Source organism: Lutjanus erythropterus, chromosome 21 (genome assembly GCF_056507025.1).
Source record: "Lutjanus erythropterus isolate fLutEry1 chromosome 21, fLutEry1.hap2, whole genome shotgun sequence".
In the NCBI taxonomy this organism is placed as follows: domain Eukaryota; kingdom Metazoa; phylum Chordata; class Actinopteri; order Lutjaniformes; family Lutjanidae; genus Lutjanus; species Lutjanus erythropterus.
Window position 1 is genome coordinate 19,252,853 of NC_139337.1, and position 18,295 is coordinate 19,271,147.

The 18,295-nt window shown below is 38.7% G+C and overlaps 1 protein-coding gene across 10 annotated transcripts; it reads left to right on the forward strand.

The window, feature by feature from the left end:
* Positions 1-575: 575 nt before the first annotated feature.
* On the forward strand, positions 576-18,072 carry gramd1c (GRAM domain containing 1c). Of its 10 annotated transcripts, none has more exons than XM_084747260.1 (18): positions 591-629; positions 1,196-1,392; positions 2,853-2,979; positions 4,121-4,221; positions 4,994-5,089; positions 5,174-5,254; positions 8,818-8,936; positions 9,019-9,178; positions 9,816-9,972; positions 10,074-10,217; positions 11,052-11,170; positions 11,253-11,395; positions 11,478-11,581; positions 12,532-12,702; positions 13,614-13,680; positions 14,415-14,534; positions 14,961-15,072; positions 16,733-18,072. In XM_084747260.1, the coding sequence occupies exons 2-18, from the start codon at positions 1,222-1,224 to the stop codon at positions 16,799-16,801; spliced, it is 2,061 nt and encodes a 686-aa protein (XP_084603386.1). In that variant the 5' UTR covers positions 591-629; positions 1,196-1,221; the 3' UTR covers positions 16,802-18,072. The 10 variants fall into 10 exon arrangements, with proteins under 10 accessions (XP_084603382.1, XP_084603384.1, XP_084603381.1 ...); XM_084747261.1 differs by having other exon boundaries at positions 9,022-9,178; XM_084747262.1 differs by having other exon boundaries at positions 2,856-2,979; positions 9,022-9,178.
* Positions 18,073-18,295: the final 223 nt, after the last annotated feature.

Below are 18,295 nucleotides of genomic sequence, written 5' to 3' on the forward strand. Positions count from 1 at the left end.
TGCAAACCTGTAATCTTTTGTTGAGATAATTAACCTTTTTAAGATAAAGTTGAACATTTGAGTTTCAGAAACCTAAAAAAGCTGCATTTCACTGTTCACAGTGAGCTGTGAATCTGATTTGTTATCATCTGGATGCTTGAAAATTAAATCATTGCAACTGAAAATATTAAATTATTAACTGTGATTAATTTTCACTTCAGTGATTTTACTATTTAAAAAAAAACACACAGACATATTGGAGTTTATAAAAGTCAAATTCTCTCAACAAACATTATTAGTTGGTAAAACTTTGTCGAGTTCAAAACTCAAAAAACCACTGCAGTAAACTGCCTTGAAATTCTGAGTGTTCTCCACTTTTTCGTTGAGGTGATTTTGGAGCCTCTAGTTAGTTATGTGAAGACCAATGAGCGTCATCAATGAGATGACAACTCCCTTCAGGTATGTTCCTGTGGCCGGATGAGATGCACCTGCGACAAGACATATGAGCGGTGCGTTTGAGTCCTGAGCAGAGCCTCAGAGCTGCCTGTGTGGGATTAACTGCTGTGTTCTGGGGTTTTTTTTTTTTTTTTAAAAAAGACTCGATTGCGGAGTTCAAAGAGAGCAGAAACCCTGGGTCCACTCCGTGCCAGGTGAGTGACTGACAGCAACAGTTTCATCTCAGATTAAACCCGCATGGGGAGACCAGCTAAAAAAAAAAAAAAACAGAAAAGGCGCAGCGCGCCTGTGCGTAAAAGCAATGGCGCACACGTTTGACGGCTTTGCAAATCTGATAGTGACGTATTATCAGCTTTGTTTTATGTGATAAGACTTGACATCCACGTCGACTGATGATTTCTATCAGCTAACACAATCTAAGAGCACACAGAGAGTTTGGAAGTGATGAAAGTCGCTGTCTTTGTGCGCAGATTTCTTAAAATGTCTATGAACGTGTTTTAACTTTGTGGCACAACTTGACTCTTTTCAAGATACCTTTCCTCTTAACAAAGGAAATGTAGTCTTAAGTGCGCGCAGGTTTGAGTTCATTAGCATGTCTACACTTCCTCTGGCTCAGCTCTTCTAGTCAAACCAGTTCTGTTGTAGCTGTAATGACCTCCCCCGTGGCTCTGCTGCTGCTGGATCCTGTTTGATTACATTTCAGATCATGTTCTTAAAGTTCAATTCTCAGAAGACCCACGAGTTAATTTCTTTCCTCCAGTCTCACATTATGACACCACCAGAGAGATGAATGCAGCTGCAGGGTTGCAGGTGTTTAATAGAGGCATGTCTTTGTATTTGAGCCGTGCAGCAGAGCAGATGGACCAGGTATCCACCCGGTCCGGAGTGGGCAGTGACGAGATCACAGATGAGTCAGCATCACTGGCGGATGTCAGGTGGAGCTCTGATGAAGAAGAGGTAAAAAATAAATAAATACACACCGTCTCCATTAACATAAGCTGGTGTTGCTTGTATATGACATTAAGATTCCAAAAAAAGTTGGGATGTTGTGTAAAGCATAAATAAAAACATAATTCAATGATTAGCAAAAATGTTTTGACCTGTATTCAGTTGAATACAATACAAAGACAAGATATTTCATTTTTGAATTTTCCAAACACAGGTGTGACAGAGACATGTTTACCATTGTGTTACATCATCTTATCTTTTAACAGCACCCAGTCAGCGTTTGGGAACTGAGAACCCTAAGCTTTGAAAGTGAAATTCTTTCCCATTCTGGTTTGATATACAGCTTCAGGTGCTGTGGGTCTGTGTTGGTGTATTTTGTGCTTCATAACGCACCACACATTTTCAGTGAGAGGTCTGAACTGCAGGCAGGTCGGTCTAGTATACCTGAACTCTTTTAATATGAAGCCACACTGCTGTAACATGTGCAGAATGTGTCTTGCTCAAATAAGCAGGGACATGTCTGAAAAAGATATTGTCTGGATGGCACCTTTCAGCATTAACAGTGCCTGGCTTTTTGCTTTGTATGGTAGAGCTTTAACTTGGTATTTTGCATGCAGCAACAAACCGTGACAAACTGTGTTTACTGCCATTTTTTTTAAGTGTTCCCAAGCCCATGTAGTACAATCATGTGAGTTTTTAATGCAGTGCTGCTTGAGGGGTCAAAGGTCACAGGTGTTGATTTTCAGCCTTTCTCCTTCTCTGAATGTTTTAATGATATTACAGGCTGTAGATGGTGAAAACCCTAAAAACTGAGCAAGGCTCAGTTGCTTGTGAGTAACTGAGGCTTTCAAGGATGCCCCTTTAATATGTAGTCATGATCCTGTCACCTGTTACAAACGGATGTTTTTGAGCATTCCACAACTTTCTCAGTCTTTTGTTGCCCCGTCCTCACTTTTTTCTAATGTCTTGCAGACATGAAATTCAAAATGATGGTATATTCACAAAAAAAAGCAATAAAGTTGATTGGTTTGATAATTAAATATCTTGTCTTTGTACTGTATTCAATTGAATGCAAGTCAAAAAGTATTAGCAAATCATTGCATTCTGTTTTTACTCACACTTTACAGCGTCCCAGCTTTTTTGAACTGGTGTTTGTATAATTTATAATAAACTATGAAATGGAAAATCTTATTGCCCTCTTGTGGGTCAGATTCATTACACCACGTTTCACCTCATACAGGTGGGATTGCTGTTGCCTCTGATGCAAAACCCAAAAGGCTTAACACTGCTGTTTATCACCCGTTCAGATACACAGGAGATGTTTCTTATTAATTTGTCTTATTCTGTTATTCGCAGCTCATCGTTTGTTCTTGTTTCTTGTACAATGACAGAATAAATACACTGTAACTTTACAAATATATGTGTATATATGTCTCTTATTAATTAAGAAATGTTCACATGTCGTCCAGCAGAGCTCTGACCCTCAGGGACAGTGTCTCGCTGCACCTCAAACTCCTGTGCCGAGCTACAAACAGAGGTTTGATGAATTCAAGAAGTTATTCAAAGAACTGCCGGAGTCAGAGAAACTCATAGTGGGTGAGTTACAAAGACAGCTTCTCATAGTTAATTTATTTTAGATTTTTATATTCTTTGCTCAGTATTTCAATTTCTCTTTTCTTAAAAAAAAAAAAAAAAAAAAAAGCTCAACCATTTTATTCTTTAAAAATACAAATTAGTCCTAATACAAAATATTGTGTTCTTGCCAAATTGGAAATTATATTATTTTTAATGCAGTTGTGCTCTCTGGTCAAGGAAGAGCTTTCAATCACATGATTAGTGATAATATCAATGGCAGTATTTTAAGCAGGTGAATTTTTTTGTCCAAATACTTACCTAAATTTCTCCTTTAATATGTTTAAGACAGTTTGACACACTTTCACACTGCATGATAAAACTGCATATATAGTCTGTGCGTGGGTCTTTTAGTATTTTATTGATGATAAAGTAAACTTAAACCATGAAGGAAAATATTCAAATCCAAGACGCCAAGTTTTCATATTGGATTAAATGGAAAATAATCATGTTTAGTCATATGACCCTATAACTCAGCATTACACAGCATGCATCTGTCAAAACCATTTGACTAATAATGATAATAATAAACTTTATATATATATATAGCACTTTTCTTAACAATGTTACAAATGATTTGCATTAAATGAGAAATAAAACCAGACAGATTAAATAAAAATGAGACCAAGGAACATGAGCAAAGAAGAAATGAAAACAATAAAACAAATAGAGCAAATAAAATTTACCACCATAAATGAAAACATAAATCAAACATTTCCACAAAGAGAGAAGTATAAAGAATGGATTTAAATGACGATGAAGGCTTATTGTGTCTGAGTTCCATAGTGTGGAGGCTTTAATGGTAAAAGCCCGATCACCTTTTGTCTCAAACTGTGACCTCGGTGTAACCAGCAGGGCTCCATCCCCACATCTCAGTGGTCAACGGGGCACACAGCAGGTCAATAAACCAAATGTTTTTAAGAGCAGGGCTGCTTAAGGCTTTAAAAGTGAATAATGAGTGAATCATCTGCATCTAAACTGAACATACAGAGGGTAAATTACTCTCCAGCTATCAGAACATCTCAGTACAGTGACCTGTTTTATAAATATAGTCCATCAAACAACACCTCCGGCACGCTCATTTGTATGGATGATTTCTCCTCAGACTACCCGTGTGCCCTCCAGCGAGACATCCTCCTTCAGGGACGCCTCTACCTCTCTCAGAACTGTCTCTGTTTCTACAGCAACGTGTTTTGGGGTACAAAGGTAATAAGAAAGTGGAGGAGGGTAGCAGATAGTGCAAGAGTATATTTTCACATAGCAAATCATTTACATTCTTCTTTAATGGAATTATTATTTATTATCTAAAAATTAACTTTTTCACAAATGAAAAAAGTCAAATACATTTAGGCACATTTGTGCTCGCACTTTACTGTCTTTAAGAGTGGGAGAAAATATATTAAACTGATGCAGTGTGTGCAGAATTTTAAAGGAAATAGCAACTGTTATACACTAGATTAACAGTACATCAATAGCCCCTTTTTTGATTTGATTCTGTGTTTGTTATTCCTACAAATAACTTAAAAAAATGTAGATAAAAATATGAAGAATTTTACATTTTTGTAAGAAACTGTTTTCAGCAATACAACATATAAATCATGAACATCAGATTTTGGTTTCAGTTCCTAAAACAACAGCAAGAAATTCATGTTTGCAATCATGTGCAACAATTACGGAAAAAAACAGCCGAGTTACAACAGGAAAAATAACAAGGAACACTAATTACTGTACTCGTGTAGCCTCAATGGACCATAATGATAATGCAAGAACGTCTGATTAACTCACTGCTGTGAGCAGTCGGCTCACGCCTCTTCATGGGAGTTGCTGAAAGTGATTAAAAGTTGTCATCGCAATATAACTCTGGTTTGGAGGAGGGTCTATCTGATAATGTAATGGGGTGATTTTTTTTATGTCTTTATGGCATCCTTTGATAAACATATATGCACTAATTACTGCAACCTGTTTTTTTATTTAATAGATTACGCTGACACTTAAAGACATCAGCACTATGACCAGAGAGAAAACAGCACGGCTGATTCCCAACGCCATCCAGGTCTGCACAAGCACAGAGAAGGTATGTTGTCTTTCGAAGACAGCAGAATTTGTTTCACATTTGAAACACATAATCAATAACTGTTCTTCTCTTTATCACCCTCAGTTCTTCTTCACTTCCTTCTCGGCAAGAGAGAAAAGTTACCAGGGTGTTTTCCGCATGTGGCAAAACAGTCTGTTGGATAAGGTGAGGCCCTGCTCCACTTACACTGCTGTCACCTCATGCAGCACGGTCTCCCAACTCATCAGTACAATCTTCATGCTTCATGTGGGAGTAACCAGGTTCAACAAAGCTCCCCGTTTCATAACTCAGTCACATGTGTGAGAAAAACCCAAGAGACACATCACATGTATTACAAACAATTGTCAACACACTCTTTCTGGTGTCTAGTACCTTGACTGCTGCGACTAAATGCCTCTGTGACTTTACCCCATTTCACAGCAGTTATCTAATCGGTCCAGAGTTCATATCAAAGTGCCCCGGCCACAGCCTGTCTTCATTTGAGGTTATCAGTGCATGTAGGCTAAAGATCTGCATGAAGCAGCACAGCAGGTTTGCTCACCCTGTCAAACAGACACCTGTGTTTATTGTTCCATATGCTGAGCTGCTGTGTTTGGATTAATTTACCCACGTGTATGTCAAGGTGTAGTTTAAAATAAACCCACGAAGCTTAGCATTATTTAGAGAAATGGGTTCATACAGCTCTTTGCACCGTAAAAGTAAATGGATAATAAATGATAAACTAGAACAACCGAGAAGAATAACATTTAAAAATGCTTGCTTAAGCTGAAAATGGCACTGTGCACAGGATAGTCTCAGTTTGTTAGATTTATTTATGCATGACATGTTGTACAAGAGATTAGTTCAAAGTTTCGAGTTAAGTGCCAAGTCCTAAACTTCGAGTTTTAACAACAAAGCCTCAACTTACCGTTTTTTGTGCAGCTTCAATTGTTGACCGAAGTTGGAAGATGTTGTGTCTCCATCTGTAATTTTTAACTTGCACATTTTGCATACTGCGCTTTGTTTTCTTTTGACCCATGTGTAGTCTGGTATCATTTTTTCCAACTGGACTCAGCACATAACAATAGTTCTTCATAGTTCTCTCCTCCAATTTAGCTGGGTGCTGTCAGATTGATTGAAATAAACTGGATCTGGGGAATTAAATTTTGACCTGGTGAGAATGAATAATGTCAATGTCATTCGATTCAGGAAATTAATTGATTTGCAGGACATTTTTTCAATAACATACTTGGTGGAAGGGATCAAATATTTTCATGTTGGAAGATGTCCAGATGTCAAGTCAAGACGAGTCTAAAGTCTCAAACTTTATAAATGAGTTTATGATGTGTAGAGGCTAAAAAAGTTTAACTGTAAGTTGAAATCAGTTTAAACTCTAACTGAAGCTTAAGCAATGGAGATGCTTCATTTTATTCATTTGCCAGAAAAATTTGCCTCCATTACGTCAGTGAGTTAGTTAAAAATGAAACCAGCAGCAGCTCAGCTCAGCCCTCTGTATTTTCTGAACTCTTTGCACTCTAACAGTACATAGATAGTAAACTATAAATAAATACAAAATATAACATACAGATATTATTACAGCTTTTTAAGAGGAGAAACCATGCCTCTTCTTTTCTGTCGACACTGATTAAGATTTTAAACGACTGGCAGTTATTAGTTTTTTTTTTTTATGTACTCTCTCCAGCTGCCTACACGGACTCTTCCTATAGGCAGGTACTATGGCAGCCTGTCTACAGGGGAAGTAAGTCTCCTGGGAGCTGGAAGACAAACACCTGTAAATATGAAAACATCATCTCTAAAGTTCATTGACCTCTGCAGCAGCAGGTGTGGCCATGACGCTCATTTACATTCAGTCTGTGACCGCGCTCAGAGCACTTGACGCTCCGCTGGTGTCAGGGCTAAAACTGTGAACGGATTCACACCAAAACAAAAAGGAGTATTTCTCTGACCGTCTGAGCCGTCGGTGAAACGGACTGTCGACAGGTAGAACAGCTTTTATTTACCTTTATCACGCTGTGAATCTGGGCGGTGCGTCTTTACGCTCCTGAGCTCGGTTAAATCCAGGACTTCCTGAATGTGAGTGCGCGGTGCGCCCAGGTCACAAAGTACAGATCTGCTGCCAGTTTAAGCTCACAGCTGTGGAGAGATGTACTCTGACAAGTAAGTAACGTCTGTGAGAATTAATCTCTAACTTTTGCTCGGTTTTGGATGCGCCAGACACAGAATACCATATGCGGTGCCATATGGCTGAAAACGTCCTAATATACAGTCAGAATTAACAGGCCTGCAATAATGTAGTCCGGTTTTTTATCGTTTTTATCACTTCTAGCAGCACGTCTTGTTTTGTAACCTTGTTCTATATCAAAACTGTCTGTCCTGTTTATTGCTCTTGAGCATGTGGGCTTGCAGATGTGGTAATTTTGTTCTAAGATGTATTTTTCTGCAGATATTCATAATTTTTTGGGGGTGATGTTTCTAAGATTGAGCATATCCTGGTTGACAAGGGTTTAGGGTCTGCAACAATTAGTAGAATAATCAGTTATTAAATTAATCGCCAACTATTTTGATAAGACTCTTTTTTTCCTAAGAAAAAACTAACAATTCTGTGATTCAAGATTCTTAAAAGTGTTTTTCTGGTTTCTGGGGACGTCGTCTTGACATTTACATTTTTGACATTTTATGGACCAAACAATTAATCGATTAATCAAGAATATTATCAACAGATTAATTGATAATAGTGAAAATAATGAGGAAAAACTTGAAAAATAGCTCCATGTGCTCCACCTTTTTGGACCTGTTTTTCAACTGACAAGAGTGACAGAATTAATTAATTGAGAAAATAATCAACAGATAAATCTACAATGAAAATAATCACCAGTTGCAGGCCTACAAGGGTTAAAACAAATATGTAAGATGACTATCTCAGCAGTTCAGAGAGACAATAAGGTCTGTAGGTTGTTCGTCACCCATGGAGATAAGACTGTAAATTATACTGTGCAGAGGGTTCATGTTTCCAGGTTACCTGCAACCAGAGACGGATACAAATACATCAAGTACCTTGTTAGAAATGACAAATAATTGCTTATCAAATATATTGAAATTCGATCCCAAACACTGGTATAATAAAATGTATTGTAATTTGTAATTGGAACGAAGAAAAATACAGCTACATACAATTAAAATTATCAATAATATGTGAAAAAAATAATAGTTTTGATGTTATGTCAAAGACATCTGTTGTCAAACTCGGAGGCTGTGTTCAGTTTTAAAATAAAATGACATTAAATAATGTACTTTTAAGTGTTTGAAATACACAAATTCAAAGTTAGGTACAAATTCTGTCCTTTTTTCTGCTTAGAACAATACAAATGACAGTATGCTCAAAAGTAAATAAATTTATATTTTAAATACATTTAATTGAAACACTGTTCATCTCTGCCTGCAACTGCTTGAAACTATGAGTCAATTGTTTTTGCTTTTTTTTTCTTATCACAATGTAACATTACAAAGACATAAGAAGCATTTGACCTGCAGTTACATCTTATCAAAGCATAAATTTAAATACACATTTACATTAACAACACATCGGCTTAAAATGGTAGCTGGAAGAATTAATTAGGTCAGAGGAAGAAATGTCTACAGGAGGTGATGTCCAAACAAAACTTGTGGTTTATGTTTTAATATCTCTGTGACGTCTCCTCTTTTTTCTTTTTTTCCTCTTCTGCTTCCAGCCTCTGACCAGCTTGGAGTTGTTGCAGATGGTTAAACAGCATTATGGGTTTGACCTGGGCCTGAGCCATGAAGAGATGGAGAGTTTACAGATATCAACAGATTCAAGCATGCAGACCAGGTAAGAACAACTCCCACCTGCACATCCATCCTCAAACACAATCACAGCGTGCGGTAATTTGATACCAGCTTTCGTTTGTCAGCAGCCTGACGGTGAGGCCCGGTGGTGATGATGGTCTGGGTAAGCTGGAGCGGACCCCGTCCATACGCCTTCCTGGGTTGGAACATGGGCCCTTGGAGGCCTCCACGCCTCAAGGGGAGGACTTGCCTTCCCCTATTGGTTCACAGACCTCTGCTAACATGGTAACAAAATTTATTTTTTCTTTTATTGCATGCTCTGTGCATGTCTAAATCTTTTTACACTTTTTTTATATCACCCTATGGCATATAATAGTGCTGCACCTGATGCATTGACAAGAAGCAGTATTTGCATGCATTCCTTAACTTTCTTGGACAAAACTTGATTATTTTGCTCGATCCATCTCAAAAAAGCAGGTATTTAAGTGAGCTAAACCCCCTCAGGTCCAAGTTTAAAATTTAAACTGGATCACAATTTAAAGTTTTGGTGCCACAGAATTAAATTTGTGCAGTAGCATGCACACCCCTACTCATCATGGCTGCCTCACCTATCCTCCTGAGAAATTAAAGCTACACATATGTGAACGCAAACGTATGGTTAAATAGCAAGTATATCTCTAGCCTAAAAATTAAACTGAAGTTTAAAGAGTAGTGTAAATTGTAAACTGGTTTAAATGTTTGGTACAACATAACTAAAAGGTGAATGATTGATGATATAATTGGGTTTAAAAATTAATCCTTGTCGGAACAACTCAGCCTTAGTGTTTTTGTTGCTCATTCCAACTTTATTATGATGACATCTAGTGTTGACTACCATATTGCTGATCTGGGACAATAAAGAGTGTCCTGTCCAATCCTTCAGGATGACTCTCGCAACACCCCATCTAGGCGCAGTCCAGCTCCCCAGCTTGATCGCCTTGCCCCGGAACGGGTCTCTAAGCGCTCCTCGCTTTCTCTTGACCTCAATGCCAACGAGAATGGCATGTCCGAGCAGAGCGGTTCAGAAAGCATCGAGGACGGTAAGAGCATGCAACCCAGGCAATGGAGGAGGATTATTGAAGTTTTGGTATTTTTGATGTATTTTCATCTCCCCCTGCTTCTTATTTTTTTGCTTCATCAGTGGAGGAGCGAGTGGGTTTGTCCGAGGTGCAGGGTCGACTTTATCTAAACAAGGTCTTCCACATTAGCGCTAACAAGATGTTTGAACTGCTCTTCAGCGAGTCTGGCTTCATCCGCAGGTTCCTGAACGTCAGGAAGATAACCAGTAAGTATTCAAGCCACTGGAAACCCAAATCCACAATAGCCTTCTAAATATGTAATTTAGTCTGGGTTGCACCAACAAAGATGAATTCAATCTAAGATTTGTTTTTAACAAAACTTTAAAATGAGTAAATCCAGATTTAAAATGAGGCAGCACTGTTGCACAATTAAAAACTTGGGGATGCTTCCTTGTTTAAATTAAAATAATAAGTGAAATAAATCAGTTTCAGTGCTGTCGAGATCTTGTAAGTATAAAAGAGGGATGGAAACTATTAAAGCTATAATATGTACCTGTATTAAAATGTCAAAAATACGAGACATATGATATATATTTTGTTTAGCTGTGTGCTGACAATATCAACTCACTGACATCAGATATTTCCAACAGTGGTCAAATCAGGAGAAATCCTTCATTTATTCAAGGTAACAGTGTGTTTCCTGGGAATAAACAGGATACCTCAGAGAGTGAGGAAGGAGGACGGCAAACATGACATGAATAAAACTGAATGCATCTCTTTGATGCAGTGTCACTTTCTTTGCTAGCTAGCAAGCTAAAAATTTAACTAAATGCTACATTGCTTGCTAGCTAGCTAAAATGTTAGTTAGCCTAGTTAGTCTACTCATGATAGCTCGGCGGAGAGGCTCTAATTTCTCCTCCTTTGAGAAAATCTTATTTTAATTATCTGTATGTTACAGCATTTGTATTTATAAACCCTGTGAAATAAACATTAAAATAAATCAAAATACTGTTGGACACTGCTGAATCTAACTTATGCATCAATTTAAGTTACTAAAAGCTTTCGTGTGTAATATTCATGTTGTCCTTTGATGTTATTAGATGCCAGCTTTAATACTTGGCAAAAAGACGCCTCAGGAAACATGAAGAGGAGTCTGAACTACACAATAACTATCAGCAACCCTCTGATTGGCAAGTTTTCCACCGCCACAGAGAACCAGGTGTGTTTGCATCCGTGTAGATGATGTGTGCGCACACTTGAATGGATGAATTGTGCTTATTTGTTCTCTAACTACCTCTCAGACGCTGTACAAAGAATCCAGGGATGGTCACTATTACCTCGTAGACTCTGAGGTGTACACTCACGACGTTCCCTATCACGATTACTTCTACACTCAAAACCGTTACTACATCATACGTAACTCGAAGAGGAAGTGTCGACTGAGGTAAGGTATTATGATTATATTAGATTATGTGTTGGCATTTATATTACGTGACTGCCAGTTATAATATCTGTTGTGCTGCCAGGGTTTATACGGATGTGAAGTACAAGAAGCAGCCATGGGGCCTGGTCAAGTCCTTTATCACCAAAAACTCCTGGAGTGGCATAGAAGATTATTTCAGACAGCTGGGTGAGTAGAAAAGCCCTGTTCATACACGAGGACAGCAGATGAGAGCACTTCCCTGTCTTCTTTCCTTAATAGCACATAGTTTATTTAATCTCTGATCTGATATGAATGGTTTTCTCTAACACACGTCAGGCTCTGAATCATATTACAGCAGCATCTGCAAGGAAGGAGAGGAGGATTAAAATGGGCTGTATGGCCTGAAGTTTTAATGGGATAGTTCGGATTATTTGAAATGGGGTTGTATGAAGTACTTGCCGATTATTACGTACAGTAGACAGGGGTCAGCACACCCCCAGTTTGGAGAAGCAGCAGGAGTACTGGTGTAGGAAGCTAAGCAATGAACTGCAGTCAGGGTCAGCAGCAAAGCATATTTTAGCCATGTTAAAAAAATAAGTATATTTAGAATATTTGCACTGCTTTTCTTTGCCGTTTGATGGGAAACCACTGCAATATAACCCAAATATGTCTTTCTCCAACCAAACTGCATTGGCAAAATAAGTAATTTTACCTCTCAGAACGCTGGAGTTGCTGGTCTACCGCTGCCTCTGTCTGTGTTATTGTGTACACAATCAAACAGATTGGGGCAGCAGTCGATGAGCAACTCTTGTGTTTTGCCAGGTAAAATAACTATTTTTTGCAATGTACTTTGTTTGGTTTGGAGAGAGTGATATTTGGCTAACGTATAACGACAGTTTCCCATTGGAAAAGGCTTTCTGATGGCAAGTTAATGCGTGAATATATTCTAAATATAGCGTATGCTTAAATTGATAATGATTTTTGTAAGTGGGCCTTTTTTAAGCGGCTAAACCATCCCTTTAAGTGTTAATGCACTGAGCTTGAGTAGGACACATTCATCAATTATGTACAGTTTTTCTTTTGTTTTTATTTATTAAGCAGACAGTTTCACTGTAATACTTGTTTAATAAACAGATATTTATGTTGATGTTCTGTAGAAGCAGAACTGATGGAGGAGGAAGCAGAGATGAACCAGGGAGGCGGAGACTCTGGGAAGATGAGTGGGCTTCGGAGGAGGAGGCGGACTTATAGCCGGACTTTGCCGGAGCACATGAAGCCCAGCAAGCAGTACGGACAAGACCCCGAACAGCACAGAGACGGCAACATGGGTACATGACCCCATACTGAATGTGATGACCGTAAAGGAATAATATTACATTTTTGGAATTGCACATATTTCCTTCATTGCTGAGAGTTTGTTGAAAAGATTGACACCATATTCATATTGGAAACACACCTTTGTCTGTGTGTTTCCAATATGAAGCTACAGCCAGGAGAGAGTTAGCTTAGCTTAGTATAGGCAAATCAGCTGATCACTTTGTGTGTTCTGCTATCTAGCAGCGCCGCCATTACTATCACTTTCAGTGTCTGCTACTCCTGTCTAGAAGGGAAAACAAAATTTGCAAGACTCTCAGAAGATTTTTCATGATTTCGGTTAAAATGGTCACTCTCCTGAGATCTTGTGGGTCTGGAGTTCTCTTCTTGACACCGTATCTGCTGTTGTCTGCTGACAGTTACATCAGCTGATGGGCTCTTACCTATTTGCTTACGTAAATCCAGGTGGTGACTCTTTTTTTTGGCCAGGCAGTGTATTAACATGTGAGGCGTTCAGCACATTCATAAAATACCAAAATGTTCAAATGGAGACTATAGTGCATCAAACATACAGCTGTTCAACACAGCTGTCACTATAGCTGCATGAAATTCTGAAAGCACTGACAAATCCTTGACAACAAAGGTTTATTGTGCAATATGCAACCTGGACAACAGCCACTGCTATTACTACTGAAAATCAGATTATTTTTTGGGCTTTTACCTTTATTAGATAGAGGCAGCTTAAGAGACACACAAAAGAGGGGAGAGCGAGGGGATGTCAAACAGTTCAGGGCTCAGGTTGGAATCAAACTGAGGTAAAAACTCAGCTTTAGTACATGGTGTGCACACTGTGCCAGGTGAGCTGCTGGGGCGCCAGCATGAGGGTTCTTTTAATCAATAATTTATTGATCTGTCTGTATTTCAGGCCCCATTGAAATGACAGGACCACACAGATGGAACACCATGACAATAGTGGCAGGGATGAGTGTGATGTAAGTTAACAGAGTGGAAACACGTCTGTGAAACAATGTTCTTTGTATTGTGTATAAGTAATGCAAACTGTGCCTGTATATTTAAAGTTCTTAGACTGGGTTGCACCATCAAAGATTCATTTCATATAGTCAAATGAATGCTGTGTACATGACTTGTGAGTTCAGAATAGGCCTGTGCGGTATACCGGTTCGTACCAAAAACCGGTCTTTATTTTCGTTATGATATTAATTTTTCATATACCGCCACACTGGTGAATAGCCCAAACAACATCTGGAACATGTGCGGCGGGAAAGTGTTTCAGCGGGAACCCATTCGGGGGTTGCATTCTTATGGACTCTTCTCATGAACACGGTAAACATGACCACATTTGTAGGCAGCATAAGATAAGCTCTAATCAGAGTTTAGTATAACTAGATCTAAACTGAATAAATCACTGAACTGAGGTTTAAATTTAATCTTAATTTTTTATCTCGTTTGAAAGTTCAGTGCAACATGACTTTTTAAAATCCTTGTTGGTGCATTCCAGCCTAAGATTTTATTTTATTTAGATACTGGTTGCAGAATCTGTATTCTTCTGTGTCATCCAGTATGACTGGGGAAAAAAGTCTTCATGTTTAGAGGTTTTGTGGGATATTTTCTGATTCCTCCATGGCTCTTCTCAACTCTTGGCTGTTTTTTTGTCATTGTATGCATCAGTGGTCAGATTAAACCCAGAGCTTTCTGTCTCTTTCAGTTTGCTGATTCTGACGATGATGAATCTAGGTCTGTTTTTCAAGTTGTGGGCCATGGAGGATGTAGCCCACCGCATGTACTTGAGCACAAAGCATCGGCTGAGGGAGAGGAGTGAGGCCAGGTGGGATAACTTTCTGTTCATTTGCAACATACATATTTGAATCTTTCCTTTTGATTCTTAATCTGTCACTATATCAGTAGCTGCTGTGATCACTCAGAAAGCAGAAGTGTTGGTGTGGGTGGAGAGGGGGAAGGGGTTAGTCTTCCTCCACCTTTTTGTCTGTGTCGTTGAAGCAGCCCACATACAAGACAGCTCTTGTTCTAATGACTCACAATGTTGAAAGTGCCTGTTTGTCGGCGGCAGTGAATGTGCTTATGTAAGTGACATATTCTTGCATCAGTGCTCCTCCACTCTTAGCCCGCTTCTGACATTTTCTTCACTTTGTTTCTGCCTCTGGTGTTCTGTTCTCCGCTGACATTATGTAGAAATTGTGAATATCACATTTTGCACTCGAGATTAATTACCCTCCCTCTGTTGTTCCGACAGCTTGGCCCCTGAATATGGTCCCAGAAAGGGACCAGGACCTGCATACAGGACTAGTGAGGATATGCAGCTGCTAAAAACTGTACTGCAGGACTCCATCAACCTTTTAGAACAGGTAGGACCGGATGTTTAAACTGAAAACACACAACAATAAACAATACATAAATAAAACAACAAATAAAAAGTCTGATTGTAGCTCCAATTTGGCCATGATTATAGAAATTCTGCGCTGCTTTGTGCAAAATAGTACAGGTCATAATGGACTTTTGGCAGTTGTATGGTTGGTTATATGATCGTTATGTTTTTGTTTTTTTTTTCCAGGAAGTTATTGGTCTTGGCTGGGACCAGTTACTTCCTGGAATCTCTGCTGGTTGTCTGGCAACAGCTCAGAGCCAAAAAATAGTGAAGCACATGACTTCTGTAATGTGTGATCAGACAGAGAGCAAAGCAAAATTTTGCAAAAAAATTCATGCAAGTGTGATTATTTGCATTAAACAGCCAGAATACAACTGTACGCTACTGAGCGACTAGCTGTGTGTGCTTTTGTGTTCAGTTCAGCCTCTGACTGAACTCGGCAGCACTCACCAGAGACTCTGGTTATTTCTGTTATGTCCCTCCAGTCTCTCTTCATTTTCCTCTCTTCTCTCTGTACATTCATGAAGCAACATTAAAGTGCCTTTCTCCTTGAGTCAACCGTCAACATGGACAAAGAGAGACTAATTACACTGGCATTACAGACAGTTGAGTTTGACTCCTCTGTGGGACGCTGCCGCAGACAGATTGAGAAATGAAAGTTCAGATAAATCCACTTTTTAATCCCAAGCTCTGAGCTCTCCTTCAACTAACGTCTGTATCAGAGCAGAATCCAGTGGGACTCTAGTTTTTATTCCTCAGAAGTCTGTCGGCTTTGTCCCTTCGCTCCACCTGGTTCTTGCAACACTGTGCTAAAGTCTTGCGATACATGCAATGTTTTTTTTTTTTGCTCAGGTTGAATATTTTCAGCTGGTGCAAATACGCAAATTTCTCGTCTATTCATGTCTTTGCATTTTGTTTGCTAACACTTCTGCAAAAAAATTGCTTCATTTTCTAGCTTTTTATTTGAACACAACTTAAAAACACAAATTGACATTTTTACACTTACTTTCTGGAAGAATAAAATAAGACTATAACTTGTTATTAAAGAGCTTTTGGGGTGCTGGTAGGTGGAGTTTGTTACCCCTTGCTTCCAGTTTTTATTGGTACTGGGTTTCAATCAATATCTTAAAAGGGTTTTCAGTACTGATACCCAGCCCTAAGTAGTATAAAAACTTCTTCTTGCTATTGAGTGAAGTACTACATCAGTATTTGTATCTTACCTCTTATCTTACCTTAAGGGTAGATATAATGGTATTGTATTTTTGAATACATCTGCAGTGAGGAGCTGATATTATCTAACTATTCACCAGAATGCAATTATAAGCGTGTTTCCCAAAATGTCAGACTACTCTTTGAAAGGATGGATGTGTTGAGGTCAACTGCAAAGTAACTTAGAAATTAGTTAGGATCAATTAACATAAAAAGATGGAAGCAATTTGCTTGTTGTGAATAATGGGTTTGAAAAATGAGCTTGAAGAGTAAATAAGTTGGATTAGTTCTCCAGCTGTTATTTTTCTATTGTAGAACCAGCAGGAGTCCATCTCAGAAATAAATTGCTGTCTTGTAACACTTTTTTTAAAAAAAAAACACTAAACCAGGTGTTGTAGCTGCTGAGTCAGTTCTTCTTCTTCTCCTCACAGCTCCGCAGCTCTCTGGTGGTGCTGCAGCAGAATTTCGCCCTGGCCAATCAGACGGCAGCGCCACAGTGACGCTCCACACCTGGCAACCACAGAGTTACCTCTACCTCCCAGCGCCCTGTGGAGGAAACTGCAGCAGTGAACAGCCCCTGAGGAAATCTCTGGTATCCAGTGTGATGTTACCATGTTAGATGTCCCCAGACCCCTGGCAAGCCACGTGTTGCCCAGGGTTACCCGTTTCAAAGCCTGAGGTGGGGCATCAGGTGCCAGGATGTTTTTAAAGCTGTGGACAGACTGCTGTGAGGACAAAGTTTAATCTGAGTCAGCTGCTCACGGAGCACTGGGTTTAGATTTCTGTAGGGTGCTATTGTCAGCTGTCTTGGCCGGCCTCTTTTTCACTCTTCTCTTCAATAGTGGCATTGGCTGAGCATCACATCAGCCTTATGCCACACCAGATGAGCTACTGTAATACTTTTATTTTTGTTTTATTCAAGGGAAGTGAATCAATATTATTTAAAACGACTATTTTCTTTATTAACATGTTTGCACACATAATTTTTGCCCAAGTGCCTTGCAGATCAGGCCATGTTTTGGGGATTTTTTTTTCCTTGAAATTTTTCCTCTTTTCATACTGATAAATCAGCCTTTTTGTATATGTAAACTGCAGAAATAGCTGCAATATTAAGTGTACATTAAATTGCAAATAGAAAACCTATGAATTTTATAGCCAAATCTGCTGTGCCTTTTTTTCAAACCTCATATTTGACTCCATACCCTTTGGCTCCATCCATCATGCCTGAGTTATTCGAATCACTTGTACATGTGTAATCTAAGTTTTATGTACTTTCTTTCTGCCATTACTTTTTACACTGAACCAAGTTTTAAAATGGATGATTTTAACTACTTACGTAAGTACTTATTCACTCTGATGTTCTTTCTATAAAGGTGTAGGTTCAGTGGGACTATTTCAGATTATCTCTGTACTGTGCACTCACACTGTCAACACTACATGCAAGCTTGTTCTGTGATTTCCAAATGGACACTTCAGTCATTTCTGGTGACACAACACTACGACTGAGCCTTGTTTGATGTTTACAGTGTTGCTATCAGCCTCGTCTGTGTGCATACTTCTGTTCTTATTGTAAAACCACCTCTGCAAGTTTCGTGGTTTAAAATTGGTTGCTGTTTTATATTTTTAGCCATAATGAAATGCATTTGTTTTAACAAACAAGATGTCATGTCAGAATCCTTCCTTGTGCTGCAAACTGTAAATTATTTTCTTGATTAATCGTTATTGTCTGAAAAATGTAAGATATTTTATAAATGTTAATAAAATAATAGTCCTATAAAATAATGAAAGATGTGATTATCATCATGATACACTTACTGTAATAAATAGTAATGTTTCCTCATGACAAAGTGAATAATATCCATCTGACTGGACTAAGGCTATTATCATTTATTAAATAAGGATTACTGATTTAGTTTTGTTGTGGATGATGATGTTAGGAAGAGCACACTGTGTACTGTGTGCTGCTGCAGGAAAACAGAGGCGGAAAACTAATT